The sequence below is a fragment of the Hemitrygon akajei genome, chromosome 19, assembly GCF_048418815.1.
Source record: "Hemitrygon akajei chromosome 19, sHemAka1.3, whole genome shotgun sequence".
NCBI classification, from domain to species: domain Eukaryota; kingdom Metazoa; phylum Chordata; class Chondrichthyes; order Myliobatiformes; family Dasyatidae; genus Hemitrygon; species Hemitrygon akajei.
The window spans coordinates 63,744,522-63,761,720 of record NC_133142.1 but is presented as its reverse complement, the minus strand read 5'-3'; the positions used below and the strand labels follow the sequence as shown (position 1 = coordinate 63,761,720).

At 42.5% G+C, this 17,199-nt stretch overlaps 1 protein-coding gene across 1 annotated transcript in view; it reads left to right on the top strand.

The window, feature by feature from the left end:
* The first annotated feature begins 1,977 nt into the window (after positions 1-1,977).
* LOC140741996 (ubiquitin-like modifier-activating enzyme 1) overlaps positions 1,978-17,199 on the top strand; it is a 430,112-nt gene continuing 414,890 nt past the window's right edge. Inside the window, exons 1-3 of the mRNA XM_073072650.1 lie at positions 1,978-2,073; positions 12,703-12,769; positions 15,921-16,089. Of these exons, the coding sequence (XP_072928751.1) occupies positions 1,983-2,073; positions 12,703-12,769; positions 15,921-16,089 (327 nt within the window). The 5' untranslated portion in view covers positions 1,978-1,982. The remainder of the gene's footprint in view (positions 2,074-12,702; positions 12,770-15,920; positions 16,090-17,199) is intronic.

Below are 17,199 nucleotides of genomic sequence, written 5' to 3'. Positions count from 1 at the left end.
CACTGATCCAAACCATCAATCAGCTCTACACCAAAGCTAGCAGTATGGTACTTGTACAGTTACAGAATGGTTCCAAACATCAGTTGGAGTCCGACAAGGTGGCCTCCTTTCACCTATGCCGTTCAACATTTTCCAGGATCAAGTAATGACATGTCCTGGATGATCATCTCGGCACTGTCAGTATCGCAGGATAGATCATAACCAACATCAAGTTCATAGTGTTGACGGGCTGGCAGGAAGGGAGGATAAATTGGCCAGCCTTGTGAACCCATTGGACAACATGCCAGAGAAAACCAACCTGAAGAGAAACAGTGCGGAGCTAATCACGACAAAAACCGCAGTTAGTTTGACAAAGTTCCACATGGAAGGTTAGTTAAGAAGGTTCAGTCGTTAGGTATTAATGCTGGAGTAATAAAATGGATTCAACAGTGGCTAGATGGGAGATGCCAGAGAGTAGTGATGGATAATTGTTTATCGAGATGGAGGCCGGTGACTAGCGGGGTGCCTCAGGGATCTGTTTTGGGCCCAATGTTGTTTGTAATATACATAAATGATCTGGATGATGGGGTGGTAAATTGGATTAAGTATGCTGATGATACTAAGGTAGGAGGTGTTGTGGATAATGAGGTGGGTTTTCAAAGCTTGCAGGGAGATTTATGCCGGTTAGAAGAATGGGCTGAACGTTGGCAGATGGAGTTTAATGCTGAGAAGTGTGAGGTTCTACATTTTGGCAGGAATAATCCAAATAGAACATACAGGGTAAATGGTAGGGCATTGAGGAATGCAGTGGAACAGAGAGATCTAGGAATAACAGTGCATAGTTCCCTGAAAGTGGAGTCTCATGTAGATAGGGTGGTGAAGAAGGCTTTTGGAACGCTGGCCTTTATAAATCAGAGCATTGAGTACAGAAGTTGGGATGTAATGTTAAAATTGTACAAGGCATTGGTAAGGCCAAATTTGGAATATTGTGTACAGTTCTAGTCACCGAATTATAGGAAAGATATCAATAAATTAGAGAGAGTGCAGAGACGATTTACTAGGATGTTACCTGGGTTTCAGCACTTAAGTTACAGAGAAAGGTTGAACAAGTTAGGTCTCTATTCATTGGAGCGTAGAAGGTTGAGGGGGGATTTGATCGAGGTATTTAAAATGTTGAGAGGGATAGATAGAGTTGACGTGAATAGGCTGTTTCCATTGAGAGTAGGGGAGATTCAAACGAGAGGACATGATTTGAGAGTTAGGGGGCAAAAGTTTAAGGGAAACACAAGGGGGTATTTCTTTACTCAGAGAGTGATAGCTGTGTGGAATGAGCTTCCTGTAGAAGTAGTAGAGGCCAGTTCAGTTGTGTCATTTAAGGTAAAATTGGATAGGTATATGGACAGGAAAGGAGTGGAGGGTTATGGGCTGAGTGCGGGTAGGTGGGACTAGGTGAGATTAAGAGTTCGGCACGGACTAGGAAGGCCGGAATGGCCTGTTTCTGTGCTGTGATTGTTATATGGTTAGTAGTGATGCACCATCAATAACTCTCTAAGACGTGAAGGCGAGATATCGGCTTTTCTTGACTGGAAGAAAGAACAAGTCGTAGTTGACCACCATACTACATCCTGGAGACTGAGGGCCGGGCTCAGGCCTCAATCGCCTTTATACCGGGGTCTGTGGGAGGAGCCACGGTCAGTGGGAGGGGCCGCAGGGGGGCGTGTCCAGACAGGTATATGTAGTTCACCACAACTGGACAAGAACTAGAGATTGTCAAACGGTTCAAATATTTTGGTGCCATCATAAACCAAAAATGATCACGAGGCCTGAATCGTCGACTGTACTCTTTTCCTAGTTGCTGCCTGGCCTCCAGCATTTTGTGTGTGTGGGTCTATTCCGGCGTTGTGCTGTTCTATTCTATGTTCTCCGGTTTATCTTTGTGTGCAGTTCGGTTTTATTCAGTTGTCAGGCTGCGCCTGCTCTTTAATGGGCATTGCCCTTTTAAGATGAGAGCAGTTTGGCAGGAAGTATTTTCTTCAGCTCCCTGTCCAATCAACTACAGTCAGTTGGTGTACGGGAAGCGGTCGGGTCAGGCACGTAAGTGAGAGCAGAGTGTAACCGGACAAGGTTAATAGCCCACCGTAAGTGGGGTTGGATGACCGGGGGTGTGAGTGGCGGCGGCTGGCAGGCGTACTGTTTGCAGTTGCACTGAAACTGACCTTCAGTCCGACAGACGCTCAAACACGGGCAGGCGGGTATTTTTTGAGTACCTGGTATTGAAACCATAAATGAAAAGGCCAGGTTGGAAATCATTCAGGAAAAGGTTAATTTCTATTACAATGAATGATCCAGTGGAGAAAGGCCTGGGTCTCCCCATAGTACGCAGAGCGCTTTAAGAGAGCATTCGGAACAACCTTTCTTAACGCCTTACCCAGAAAAGTGTTCAATTCCCTTTTTTAAAAAGCTTACCCTGTGTGGTCCAAAACTTAACTCTTTCTATTCAATAACTGAACGATTTCGTAAAGTCGTTAAAGTTGTTATTTTAGTTAAATGGGCTGAACTCTGATCAAGCCTGCTCTGGTCAGCGTTTTTCTTTATAAAGTGAAACTACTTGAAATGGTTCTAAACTGATTGCGTTTTTAGTTATAATGTTGCTAGTACATTGCACAGTTTTGGTCACTATACCCAAGAAAGGAAACATCAAAAATGCCCACTATCTGGGCTAGGCTATCTTGAGATGTCAAGGAGCAGGAGGTACATAAGTCCCACACTACAGAATAGGAGTGAGTAGGCCGTTCAGTAAGATCATGGTTAATCTGCTTTTGATGCATCGAACCATAGAACATTACAGCACAGAAACAGGCCTTTTGGCCCTTCTTGGCCGTGCCAAACCATTTTTGTGCCTAGTCCCACTGACCTGTACCTGGGCCATATCCCTCCATACACCTCTCATCCATGTACCTGTCCAAGTTTTTCTTAAATGTTAAAAGTGAGCCCGCATTTACAACTTCATCTGGCAGCTCATTCCACATTCCCACCACTCTCTGTGTGAAGAAGCCCACCCCAATGTTCCCTTTATACTTTTCCCCCTTCACCCTTACCCCATGTCCTCTGGTTTTTTTCTCCCCTAGCCTCAGTGGAAAAAGCCTGCTTGCATTCACTCTATCTATACCCATCATAATTTTATATACCTCTATCAAATCTCCCCTCATTATTCTACGCTCCAGGGAATAAAATCCTAACCTATTCAACCTTTCCTGGTAACTCAGTTTCTCAAGTCCCTGTAAAGTCCTTATAAACATTCTCGGCACTCTTTCAACCTTATTAATAACCTTCCTGTAATTTGGTGACCAAAACTGCACACAATACTCCAAATTCAGCCTCACCAATGCCTTATACAACCTCATCATAACATTCCAACTCTTATACTCAATACTTTGATTTATAAAGGCCAATGTACCAAAAGCTCTCTTTACTAGCCTAAAACAAACTCTGGAAGAATTGCAAACACGTGATAATCTTCAGATGCTGGAAATCCAAAACAACACACGCAACCTGCTGGAGTAACTCAGCAGGCCAGGCAGCCGAGAAGTTCTGTCTTTCCAGTCCTGATGAAGGTTCTTGGCCTGAAATGTTGACTGCTTACTCTTTTTCTATAGATGCTGCCTGGCCTGCTGAGTTCCTCCAGCATTCTTTGTATGTTGCTGTGGAAGAATTCTGCAAGTGAGGCAGCATCAGTCAGGATGGATACAATCAGCACTGACTCTGTATCAATGCTGACCTAGTCCCAAATCAAGTGAGACATCGCCCAACCCTCTGACTCCACAGATGCTCCCAGACCGACTGAATCTGCCCAAGCATTTTGTCTTTATGCTTAGGATTCCAGCATCTGCTATCTCTCCCGTGTCTTCTTCTGACTCATCCCCGTTCTCCACTGTCCATATAACCATATAACAATCACAGCACGGAAACAGGCCATTCCGGCCCTCCTAGTCTGTGCCGAACTCTTAATCTCACCTAGTCCCACCTACCCGCACTCAGCCCATAACCCTCCACTCCTTTCCTGTCCATATACCTATCCAATTTTACCTTAAATGACACAACTGAACTGGCCTCTACTACTTCTACAGGAAGCTCATTCCACACAGCTATCACTCTCTGAGTAAAGAAATACCCCCTTGTGTTTCCCTTAAACTTTTGCCCCCTAACTCTCAAATCATGTCCTCTCGTTTGAATCTCCCCTACTCTCAATGGAAACAGCCTATTCACGTCAACTCTATCTATCCCTCTCAACATTTTAAATACCTCGATCAAATCCCCCCTCAACCTTCTACGCTCCAATGAATAGAGACCTAACTTGTTCAACCTTTCTCTGTAACTTAAGTGCTGAAACCCAGGTAACATCCTAGTAAATCGTCTCTGCACTCTCTCTAATTTATTGATATCTTTCCTATAATTCGGTGACCAGAACTGTACACAATATTCCAAATTTGGCCTTACCAATGCCTTGTACAATTTTAACATTACATCCCAACTTCTGTACTCAATGCTCTGATTTATAAAGGCCAGCGTTCCAAAAGCCTTCTTCACCACCCTATCTACATGAGACTCCACCTTCAGGGAACTATGCACTGTTATTCCTAGATCTCTCTGTTCCACTGCATTCCTCAATGCCCTACCATTTACTCTGTATGTTCTATTTGGATTATTCCTGCCAAAATGTAGAACCTCACACATCTCAGCATTAAACTCCATCTGCCAACGTTCAGCCCATTCTTCTAACCGGCATAAATCTCCCTGCAAGCTTTGAAAACCCACCTCATTATCCACAACACCTCCTACCTTAGTATCATCAGCATACTTAATAATCCAATTTACCACCCCATCATCCAGATCATTTATGTATATTACAAACAACATTGGGCCCAAAACAGATCCCTGAGGCACCCCGCTAGTCACCGGCCTCCATCTCGATAAACAATTATCCATCACTACTCTCTGGCATCTCCCATCTAGCCACTGTTGAATCCATTTTATTACTCCAGCATTAATACCTAACGACTGAACCTTCTTAACTAACCTTCCATGTGGAACTTTGTCAAAGGCCTTGCTGAAGTCCATATAGACTACATCTACTGCCTTACCCTCGTCAACATTCCTCGTAACTACTTCAAAAAATTCAATAAGGTTTGTCAAACATGACCTTCCACGCACAAATCCATGCTGGCTACTCCTAGTCAGATCCTGTCTATCCAGATAATTATAAATACTATCTCTAAGAATACTTTCCATTAATTTACCCACCACTGATGTCAAACTGACAGGTCTATAATTGCCAGGCTTACTTCTAGAACCCTTTTTAAACAATGGAACCACATGAGCAATACGCCAATCCTCCGGCACAATCCCTGTTTCTAATGACATCTGAAAGATCTCCGTCAGAGCTCCTGCTATCTCTACAAGTCTACAAGTCCACCATCTCAAGGACTGATTATCTGTAGTCCTATTGAGTACAGAGTTGGAACCCTCTAAATGAAGAACTTTTTCCTCATCTCAATCCCAGTTACCTATGTGTTGTCTTGAGATAGTGATGCCTAGTTCTGTCCCCCAAATCAAGCCCTTTAAGGTTTCAATAAGATGACCTTGTATTCCATAAGATACCAGATCAGAAGTGGTCCATTCCATCATGGCTGATTTATTATATTCTTTGCCCCATTCTCCTGCTTTCTCTCTGTAATCTTTGATGCCTTTACTAACAAAGAACCTCTGAACCTACGCATTATGTATACCCAATAACATAGCTTCCAGGGCCATCTGCAGCAATAAATTCCACAGATTCACCAACTTCTGGCTAAAGAAATTCCTTTCATCTCTGATCTAAATAGACATCCTATTCTGAGGCTGTGCCTTTGGTCCTAGACTCATCCACTATAGGAAACATCCTCTCCACATTACTTGGGAATTCCTTTGGAATGTAACATTCCATATTCCAAATTTCTTTGGAATGTAGAAGTCCTTCCTCATGGGATGATTTCTGACATAGATGCAAAATGACAGAAGCGAAAGTGAAACTTACTGAAGTTGTTGATGCTGTAAGTGCTTGAAAAGGAAAATGAAAGTGCTCTCTGCTTTTGACCGGAAATTCCCATGTTACCTTCAAGAAGCAAATCTATATGGATTTCTATTTGTCATATCAAATGAGATGAATTTTGCTATAGTGTAGGAAAAACAATGTTGATATGTGTGCAGGACTTTAAAAAAAGATTAGAAAAGATTATCTGTCACATACATTGAAATGTGTCAAATCAACTCAACAAGCATTGTTCAAAGTTCAAAGTAATTTTTTTTATCAGATTACATATATACCACCACATACAACCCTGTGATTCTTTTCTGCAGTCATACCTAACAAATCTATAGAACAGTAACTAAACACCAGGAACTATAAACTGTAAACAAACTGTGAAAATGCAGATATAAATAAATAGTAATAAATTACAAGCATGAAATAACAATATAAGAGTCCTTAAATGACTAACTATTCCCTTTTGTTCAAGAGCCTGATAGTTGAGGGGTAATAACTGTTCTTGAACCTGGTGGTGTGAGTCTTGAGGCATCTGTACCTTCTACCTAATGGCAGCAACAAGAAAAGAGCATGGCCTGGGTGATGAGGATCTTTGATCATGGATTGTGCAGGGCAGTCTGCAAGTGCCACCACATTTCTGGTGTCAGCATAGCATCTGCACAACTCAGTAACCTTAACTATATGTCTTTGGAATGTAGGAGGAAACCGGAACAGCCAAAGGAAATCCACCTGGTCGCAGGGAAAGCTTACAGACAACAGTGGGACTCAAACCCCAATCTTACAGCTGGTTCTGTAAAGTGATTCACTAACCTCTGTGCTACTGTGCTGCCTCTTTAATTTACTGTAATTTGCAAATCATAAATTAAGTCATAGTGCACAAAAACAGGACCATCAAACATCCAGTCCACAACATGATGCAGCCACCACCATGCTTCTGGTGGGGATGGTGTATTTTTGATGATGTGCAGTGTTTGGCTTATGCCAAACATAGTGTTAAATCTGATGGCCAAAAAGCTCAATTTTGGTTTCATTAGACCATAAGAGTTTTCTTCCAGCTGACTTTAGAGTCTACCACATGCCTCTGGCAAACTCTAGCTGAGATTTCAAATGAGGTTTTTTCAAAAGTAGCTTTCTCTTTGCCACTCTCCCATAAAGCTGTGACTGGTGAAGCCCCCTGGCAAAGTTGTTGTTTGTGCAGTCTCTCCCAACTCAGCCACTGAAGTTTGTAACTCCGCCAGAGTTGTCATAGGGCTCTTTCAAGGTTCTTTCACTGTGGAAAAGGACCTTGGCTATTGTAGGGATGACTGAAATGCTTGAGCATATAGACATTAAGAAAGAGGATGTACGGGAGCTTTTGGAAAGCATCAAGTTGGATAAGTCACCTGGATTGGATGAGATATACCCCAGGCTACTGTGGGAGGCGAGGGAGGAGATTGCTGACCCTTTGGCGATGATCTTTGTATCATCAATAGGGATGGGAGAGGTTCCGGAGGATTGGAGGGTTGCAGATGTTGTTCCTTTGTTCAAGAAAGGGAGTAGAGATAGCCCAAGGAATTATAGAGCAGTGAGTCTTACTTCAGTGGTTGGTAAGTTGATGGAAAAGATCCTGAGAGGCAAGATTTATGAACATTTGGAGAGGCATAATATGATTAGGAATAGTCAGCATGGAATTGTCAAAGGAAGATTGTGCCTTACGAGCCTGATTGAATTTTTTTGAGGATGTGACTGAACACATTGATGAAGGTAGAGCAGTAGATGTAGTGTATATAGATTTCAGCAAGGCATTTGATAAGGTACCCCATGCAAGGCTTATTGAGAAAGTAAGGAAGCATGGGATCCAAGGGGACCTTACTTTGCTTGCCCACAGAAGACAGGGAACGGTTGCCTCTCATCATATACACCTCTATCAGGTCACCTCTCATCCACTATCACTCCAAGGAGAAAAGGCCAAATTCACTCAACCTATTCTCATAAGGCATATTCCCCAATCCAGGCAACATCTTTGTAAGTCTCTACTGCACCCTTTCTATAGTTTCCACATCCCTTCTGTAGTGAGGTGACCAGACTGAGCACAGTACTCCAAGTGGGGTCTGACCAGGGTCCTTTAAAGCTGGAACATTACCTCTCGGCTCATAAACTCAATCCCACAGTTGTTGAAGGCCAATACACTGTATGTCTTCTTAACCACAGAGTCAACCTGCGCAGCAGCTTTAAGTGTCCTATGGATTCGGACCCAAGATCTCTTTGATCCTCCACACTGTCAGCAGTCTTACCATTAACACTATATTCTGCCATCATATTTGACCTACCAAAATGAACCACCTCGCACTTATCTGGGTTGAACTCCATCTGCCACTTCTCAGCCCAGTTTTGCATCCTATCAATGACCCCACTGTAACCTCGGACAGCCCTCCACACTATCCACAACACCCCTAATCTTTGTGTCATCAGCAAATTTACTAATCCATCCCTCCACTTCCTCATGCAGGTTATTTATAAAAATCACAAAGAGATGGGGTCGCAGAACAGATCCCTGAGGCACACCACTGGTCACCGACCTCCATGCAGAATATGACATGTCTACAACCACTCTTTGCCTTCTGTGGGCAAGCCAATTCTGGATCCACAAAGCAATGTCCCCTTGGATCCCATTCTTCCTTACTTTCTCAGTAAGCCTTGCATGGGGTACCTTATCAAATGCCTTGCTGAAATCCATACATCTGCTGCTCTTCCTTCATCAAAGTGTTTAGTCACATCCTCAAAAAATTCTATCTGCCTTTGACAAAGCCATACTGACAGTTCCTAATCATATTAAGCATCTCCAAATGTTCATAAATCCTGCCTCTCAGGATCTTCCCCATAAAATTGCCGACCACTGAAGTAAGGCTCACAGGTCTATAATTTCCTTGGCTATTTCTACTCCCATTCTTGAATAAGGGAACAACATCTGCAACCCTCCAATCCTCCAGAATCTCTCTCATCCCCATTCCTAGCAAAGATTCATTGCAAAGATCATTCCTAGAGGCCCAGCAATCTCCTCCCTTGCCTCCCACAGTAGCCTGCGGTATATCTATTCCAGTCCCGGTGACTAATCCAACTTGATGTTTTCCAAAAGCTCCAGCACATCCTCTTTCATAATGTTTATTTGCAAAAGCTTTTTAGTCCACTGTAAGTCATCCCTACAATCGCCAAGGTCCTTTTCCATATGAATACTGAAGCAAAGTATTCATTAGGTACCTCTGCTATCTCCTCCAGTTCCATATACACTTTTCCACTGTCACTATTGATTGATCCTGTTCTCTCACGTATTATCCTGTTGCTCTTCACATACTTGTAGAATGCCTTGAGGTTTTCTTTAATCCTGCTCGCCAAGGCCTTCTCATGTCCCCTTCTGGCTCTTATAATTTCATTCTTAAGCTCCTACTTGCTGGCCTTATAATCTTCCGGATCTCTATCATTACCTAGTTTTTTGAACCTTTCGTAAGCTTTCGTCTTGGTTAGATTTTCAATGTCCTTTGTACACCATGGATCTTGTACCCTACCACCCTTTTCCTGTCTCATTGGAACATATCTATGTAGAACACCATGCATATATCCTCTGAACATATGCCACATTTCTGCCATACATTACTCTTGAGAACATCTGTTCCCAATTTATGCTTCCAAATTCCTGCCTGATAGCTTCATATTTCCCATTACTCCAATTAAACACTTTCCTAATTTGTCTGTTGCTATCCCTCTCCAATGCTATGGTAAAGGAGATAGAATTGTGATCACTATCTCCAAAATGCTCTCCCACTGAGAGACCTGACACCTGACCAGGTTCATTTCCCAATACCAGATCAAGTACATCCTCTCCTCTTACGGGTATCTACTTATAGTGTCAGGAAACCTTCCTGAACACACCTAACAAACTCCACCCCATCTGAACCCCTTGTCTAGGGGATGCCAATCAGTATCAGGGAAATTAAAATCTCCCACCACGACAACCCTGTTATTATTACATCTTTCCAGAATCTGTCTCCTTATCTGCTCCGCAAGGTCCCTGTTACTATTGGGTGGTCTGTAAAATCACCCAGTAGAGTTATTGACCCCTTTTCCTAACTTCCACCCACAGAGACTCAGTAGTCAATCCCTCCATGATTTCCTCCTCTTCTGCAGCCGTGACACTATCTCTGATCAGCAGTGCCACACCCCCACCTCTTTTGCTTCCCTCCCTGTCCGTTCTGATACATCCAATGCCTGGCACTCTAAGCACCCATTCCTGCCCCTGAGCCATCCTAGTCTCTGTATTGGCCACAACATCATAGCTCCAAGTACTGATCCATGCTCTAAGGTCATCTGCTTTTTTCATGATACTCCTTGCATTAAAATAGACACATCTCAAACCATCAGGCTGAGCGCATCCCTTCTCAATCACCTGCCTATCTTCCCTTTCACACTGTCTACAAGCTTGTGAGTCAACTGCCCCTTCCACCGTCTCTTCAGTTTGGTTCCCACCCCCCATCAATTCTATGTTAAGCTCTCCCCAATAGCCTTAGCATCCTCCTTGCCAGGATATTGGTCCCCCCTCAGATCCAACTGCAACCAGTCCTTTTTGTACAGGTCACTCCTGCCCCAAAAGAGGTCCCAGTGATCCAGAACTCTGAATCCCTGTCCCCTGCTCCAATCCCTCAGCCACGCGTTTATCCTCCACCTCACTCTATCCCTATACTTGAGATTACTACCTTTGAGGTCTTGCTTCTCAACTTCCTTCCTAACTCCCTTTAGTCTGTTTCAGGACCTCCGCCCTTTTCCTATCTATGTTGTTGGTACCAATATGTACCATGACCTCTGGCTGTTCACCTTCCCTCTTCAGGATATCTTGGACGCGATCAGAAACATCCCGGACCCTGGCACCTGGGAGGCAAACTACCATCTGTGTTTCTTCCCTGCGTCCACAGGGTCACCTGTCTGACCCCTTAACTATAGAGTCCCCTATCACTGCTGCCATCCTCTTCCTTTCCCTACCCTTCTGAGCCAGAGGTGCGGCCCACTGTTGCTTTCCCCAGGTAGGTCATCCCCCACTACAGGGTCATCCCCCATTACAGTACTCAAACAGGAGTACTTATTGTTAAGGGGGATAGCCACAGGGGTACTCTCTAATATCTGACTCCTACCCTTCCTTCTCTTGATTGTTACCCACTTATCCGTCTCTTGAGGTCCCGGTGTGACCCCTATCATCTGCTCACTTTCCCTGACCAGACGAAGGTAATTGAGCTGCATCTCCTGGGTCCCTAAGGAGCTGCAGTTCGACGCACCTGGTGCAGATGTGGCCATCCGGGAGGTTGGGAATCTACTAGTCATCCTACATCTGACACCCAGTATAGAACACCGGCCTTGTAAAACATTATTATTCTCCTTATAGAACATCACCCACTCTGTAAAGCTGTCTTCTTTTTAAACTCTTCCTATCGGTCGAACTCGCTGATGTACATGCACCTTTGCCATCGTGCCTCAGTCAAACTGCTGAAGAAAAAGTTATCCCACATTTTAACTGAATGTGTGACCTAAAACCAATTGGCTGCATTGGTGATGATTTGGTGTGTCACATTAAATACTTACACAATCAGTTATTTTGTGTTTTATATTTGTAATTAATTTAGATCACTTGGTAGCAATCTGTTTTCACTTTGACACAAAAGAGTCTTTTTCTGTTGATCGGTGTCAAAAGAGCCAAATTAAATCCATTGTGATTCAGTGTTGTAAAACAAGAAAACATGAAAACTTCAAAGGGTTGTGAATACTTTTTATAGGCACTTTATCACGAACAGCTGAGTGAAGAAGTTCCCCTCAGGTTACCTTTAAATATCTCACCTATTATTTCATAGAAGTATTTTTATAGGAGTGCATGTGCAACCTGGGTGTTAAAATGGAAAAGTGATGTTCGAAAGGATCACAAAGAAAGAGTAGCAGAGAGAGGTCATGCCAAATGTTGTAAGTGGGAATTATAAGAAGAACACAGAGATAAAGGGTTCAGGAATGATTTTCCAGATTCTGTGATTTAGGAGACTTCAATAAAGGCTCTAGAAGGAGAAGCAGATTGCACCTAAAACTAGGGTCAAAAACTAACCCAATAAATGCATAAACTCTTGGTTCAAAGCTCTAAATAAATGTATTATCAAAGTATGTATATACTACCTGAGATTCATTTTCTTGCAGGCAATCACAGTAGATACAAAGAAATACAATACAATTAATGTAAAGCCAATGTACAAAAAAAGACAAACTGCAAATACAAAAAAAAATTGGAATCATGAGTTGTAGAGTCCTTGAGTGTGAGTCTGCAGGTTGTCGAGTCAGTTTAGTTTAGAAGTGAGTGAAGTTATCCACACTGGTTCAGGTGCCTGATGGTCATATAGTAATAACTGTTCATGGACCCGGTGGAGTGGGACCTCCTTCCCAATAGCAGCAGTGAGATGAAAGCATGGCCTGGATGTCACCCTGATCTAGGTATCTTGCCCTTCCAACCCATATAAACTGAAGTTTTCATAGCCAGTACTGGCACAGCCTCCTTGACAAACTATACACAACACTTCTCTATCAAAAAGGATTCAGTTCTGACTTCAGCAAAATTTTAATTTGTTCTCTGTTCCTTTCAGATTTTGATACCATGGAGGCTCCTGTAGATTCATCAGATATTGATGAAGGATTATATTCCAGACAACTGTAAGTAGGATTGGAAGCAAAGTCATTAAAAGAATGGCACTCGGGTGGCAGCAATGTGAAAGGATGTCAAGTTTAATTTTATTGTCATTCAACCATATATATGTGCACAGCTAAACGAAACTTCATTCCTCTGGGGCCAAGGTGCAAAACACAGCCCACACAGCACAGATAGTTATGATCTAGCACATACAGTCATATTAACACAAGGTATCTGAGTGGCACAGGCTGCAGATTGACAAATTGACATAAAGTGTGAGGTGCATGTTTATGTAAGCCAAGAAAATGTTACTGTCACTACTATAATAAAACAGTAGTCACATAAGTATGTGAAATAGCAGTAATGAAAGATGAAAAGTGACCAGTGCAGGATGAGAGTGTGCCTGTGAGTTGGGTGTGGGGTGAGGTGGCAGGGTCAGCAAAGTGAAGTTGAGTCTTTAATATCCATTAAGTGCTCACCTTGTCATTTTCTTGAACAGGTTTCTTGTTGTTTCTTTGTTTTGTGGCTACCTGTGTGAGGACGAATCTCAAAATTGTATTCTGTACACATACTTTAATAATAAATATACATTGAATCTTTGACGGAAAAAATTGACATGTCAACATAATCGCTCAGTAACTAAAAGAGAGTTCATTACAGGGTTTATTCTGTATTCCATTGAGACTGCAAATGCAAAGATGTGAGTTGCTGGAAATCAAAAGTCTGTCTGTCTCTCTCTCCCTCTGTCCCTCTCACTTTCTCACTCTCACACAGAGTTTATAATCAAAGTACGTATATGTCACCACATAATACCCTGCAATTCATTTTCTTGCAGGCATTCACAGTGAATAGAAAGAACTACAATAGAACCAATGAAAAACTGCACAAAGCAAAGACAGACAAACAACTAATGTTCAACAAACAATAAACTGAATCAGGTTTAATATCACTAGCATTTGTCATGAAATTTGTTGTTTCACAGCAGCAGGACATTGCAATACATAATAAAAACCTATAAATTACAATAAGAAATATATATATTAAAATTAAATAAGTATTACAAAAAGAGAGAAAAAGAAAGAAACAGAAGTAGTGAGGTAGTGTTCATGGGTTCATTGTCCATTCACAAATCTGATATGGCGGAGGGAAAGAAGTTTTTCCTAAAATGCTGAGTGTGTATCTTCAGGTTCTTCTACCTCCACCCTGTTGATAGCAATGAGAAGGGGGCATGTCCTGGGTGATGGGGATATGTATTGATCACTCCTTGGAAGGTGTTAAGGCTGGTACCCATGATGGAGCTGACTGAGTTTACAACTTCGATCATGTGCAATGGCCCCTCCGTGCTAGTTAGTATGTTCTCCACAGTACATCTGTAGAAATTTCGAGTGTCTTTGGCGACATACCAAGTCTCCTCAAACTCCTAATGAAATCTAGCCACTGTTATGCCTTCTTTGTAATTGCATCTATTGAGTCCAGGCTAGGTTCTCAGAGATGTTGACATCCAGGCACTTGAAACTGCTCACCCTTTCCACTTCTGACCCCTCGATGACAACAGGTGTGACCCCTCGATTACAACCTCCCCTTGTAACAACTGTGCAAATACAAAATAAACCAAAATAATAATGAATGAACAATAAATATCAAGAACATGAGATTGAGTTCTTGAAAGTGAGTTCATATATTATAGAAACAGTTCAGCATTGGAGTTGAGTGAAGTTATCCCCTCTGGTTCAAGAGCCTGATGGTGTTGCTTAAGGGTTTGTTAGACACAGGAATATGCAGGGAATGGAGGGATATGGATCATGCCCAGGCAGAAGAGATTTATTTTAATTTAGCATCATGTTTGGTTCAGACATTGTGGGCCGAAAGGCCAGTTCCTGTGCGATACTGCTGTATAATCTAATTGATGACTTTTATTTGAAAGCTGCTAGATAATCTGTTTACTACACCCTTCCTTGGGAAAAGGTCAAAGTAAATTTATTATCAAAATATATAAATATCACCATATACAAACCTGAGATTCATTTTCTTGTGGGCATTCATAGTAAATGCAAGCAACGCAATAGAATCAAGGAACGACCACAGCCAATAAGATGGACAAACAATCAAAGTGCAAAAGACAACAAGCTGTGCAAATAAAAAAAATCAATCTATCAATAAATATCCAGAACATGAGTTATTAGAGTGTTTAAAAGTGAGTCCATAGATTGTGGAATCAGTTCAGTATTGGGGTGGGAGAAATTGTCCCCTCTTGTTCAAGAGCCTGATGGTTGAGGGGTAAAGGGTTCCAAAGATTCACTGCCCTCGGCGCAAAGAAATTTCTCCTCAGATCTAAGTCTTAAAGGACCTACACCTTCTTGTGAGGCTGTGAACTGTACTGCACCCCCAATTCATGGCTCATCAACCAGAAGAAACAAGCTCCCCCTTGCATCTCATCCAAATATTGTAAGTCTCAAAAACATCTCCACTCAGCTAAAATCTAGAGAGTACAGGACTGATATTTCATCATATAGTAAAACCACCAATCCTTGAACCAGTCTTGGGAATCTTTGCAAATCTCCTATGTTCATCCTACTTTGGGGAAAGAGACATTATGGAGGAGTTTCTAATCATAAGAGGCACAGATAGTGTGAATCTACAGATAGTGTGAGTCTTTTCCCCAGGGTTGGAAATCAAGAACTAGAGGTCTTAGGTTTAAGGTGAGAGGGGTAAGATTTAGAAGGGGTCAAGAATTAACTTCTGTACACAGAGTGGTCCGTATATGGAATGAACTGTCAGAAGTTTTGAGGTGAATACATTTAACAGGGGCTTAGGCAGGTACATTAATAGAAAACATTTAGAGGAATGTGAGCTAAATATAGGTAAATAGGACTAGCTTAGATGGGCATGCTGGTCAACCTGGACGAGATGGGATGAAGGTCCACTTTCTGTGCTATCTGACTCTATAACCAAAACTCTACCAAGTATTCCAGATCCGATTGCACTAAGATCAATTGCAGTAAGACATATTTTCATAGGTACTCAATCCTCTTGTATACAAGGGCCTTGCTTATTGCTTGTTACACTTGCACGTGGCTCCAAGTGACTTGAGTACAAGGACACCCAGGTCCTTGTGAACATCCATGCCACCCAGCTTCCCAGCCAAGGAGTGAAAGTGTGAAATCTCTCTGGCAGGTATGTGCTGGGCCATGAGGCCATGAGGCAAATGAAGAATGCAAACGTGCTGATCTCTGGGATGTGCGGGCTTGGTGTTGAGATCGCGAAAAATATCATTCTCGGAGGAGTCAAATCAGTAACAATTCACGATGAAGGGACTACAGAGTGGAGCGATCTTTCCTCTCAGGTGGGTTACCACTATCATAAACTAACACACAAATATTCTAAAAATACACAGCAGTGTATTGATTATCAATGGTTCAGGTTCATGACCAGCAAAAGCCTGGAGCTGACTCTGCCTATGTTTGTGGACAATGAAAAAAATTAAAGGAAAATCAAAAATCTTGTATAAAAGGAGAGTTTCGCAGACGTTTGGACATTCCAGAGCCCCAATCAGCAGTGGAAGCAGAAGACTGTAAATTGGAAGTACAGAAGGGGCAAGCATGGCAGCCATTGTCGGGGTAGCCATAGTTGGGACGAGGCTAGCGGTGAGAGTAGAAGTGTCAGGCTTTGACTTAAGGCTTCGATGAAAAGAAGCTCAAACCAAAAAAACAGGTTAGAAGGGTTTTTTTTTTTCGTTATTGCTGATTTGGTCCTGGTTGCCGATTGTACAGTGCAGGCAGGATGGCAGATATGGCTCCTCTTGTAGAATCTGGAAATTCATGGAACCTGATAGTCTCCCTGATGACAACATCTGTGGGAAGTGCAGCTCATAAAAGCTAGAGCTGGAGCTGGATGATCTTGGGATCATCTGGAAGGCAAAGCAATTGATAGATATGACTTTCGAGCAGGTGGTTACACCTAGAGTGCAGAATTCAGGGAGTAGATGAGTGAACATCGAGAGAGGTAAAGGGAGAAGGAAGTCAATGCCCTGTGGCCTTTCCCCTCATCAACAGGTATACCCCTTTGGATTCTGCTGAGGGGAATGGCCTAACTGGGCAAAGCAGCAGCAGTCAGACCCATAGCACTGTGGTCGGCTCTGAGCCTCAGAACCCAGATAAGAGTGAAGTGGTTTATTTCAGTAGGTCAAATTTGAAAACAGAGTATAATATTAATGGTAAGACTCTTGACAGTGTAGAGGATCAGCGAGACCTTGGGGTTTGTGTCCATAGGACACTCAAAGCTGCTGCGCAGCTTGACAGTGTTGTTAAGAAGGCATATGTTGTGTTGGCATTCATCAACTGTGGGATTGAGTTCAAGAGCCATGAGGTAATGTTACAGCTATCTAAGAACTTAGTTAGACCCATTTGGAGTATGTGTTAAGTTCTGGTCACCTCACCACAGGAAAGATGTGGAT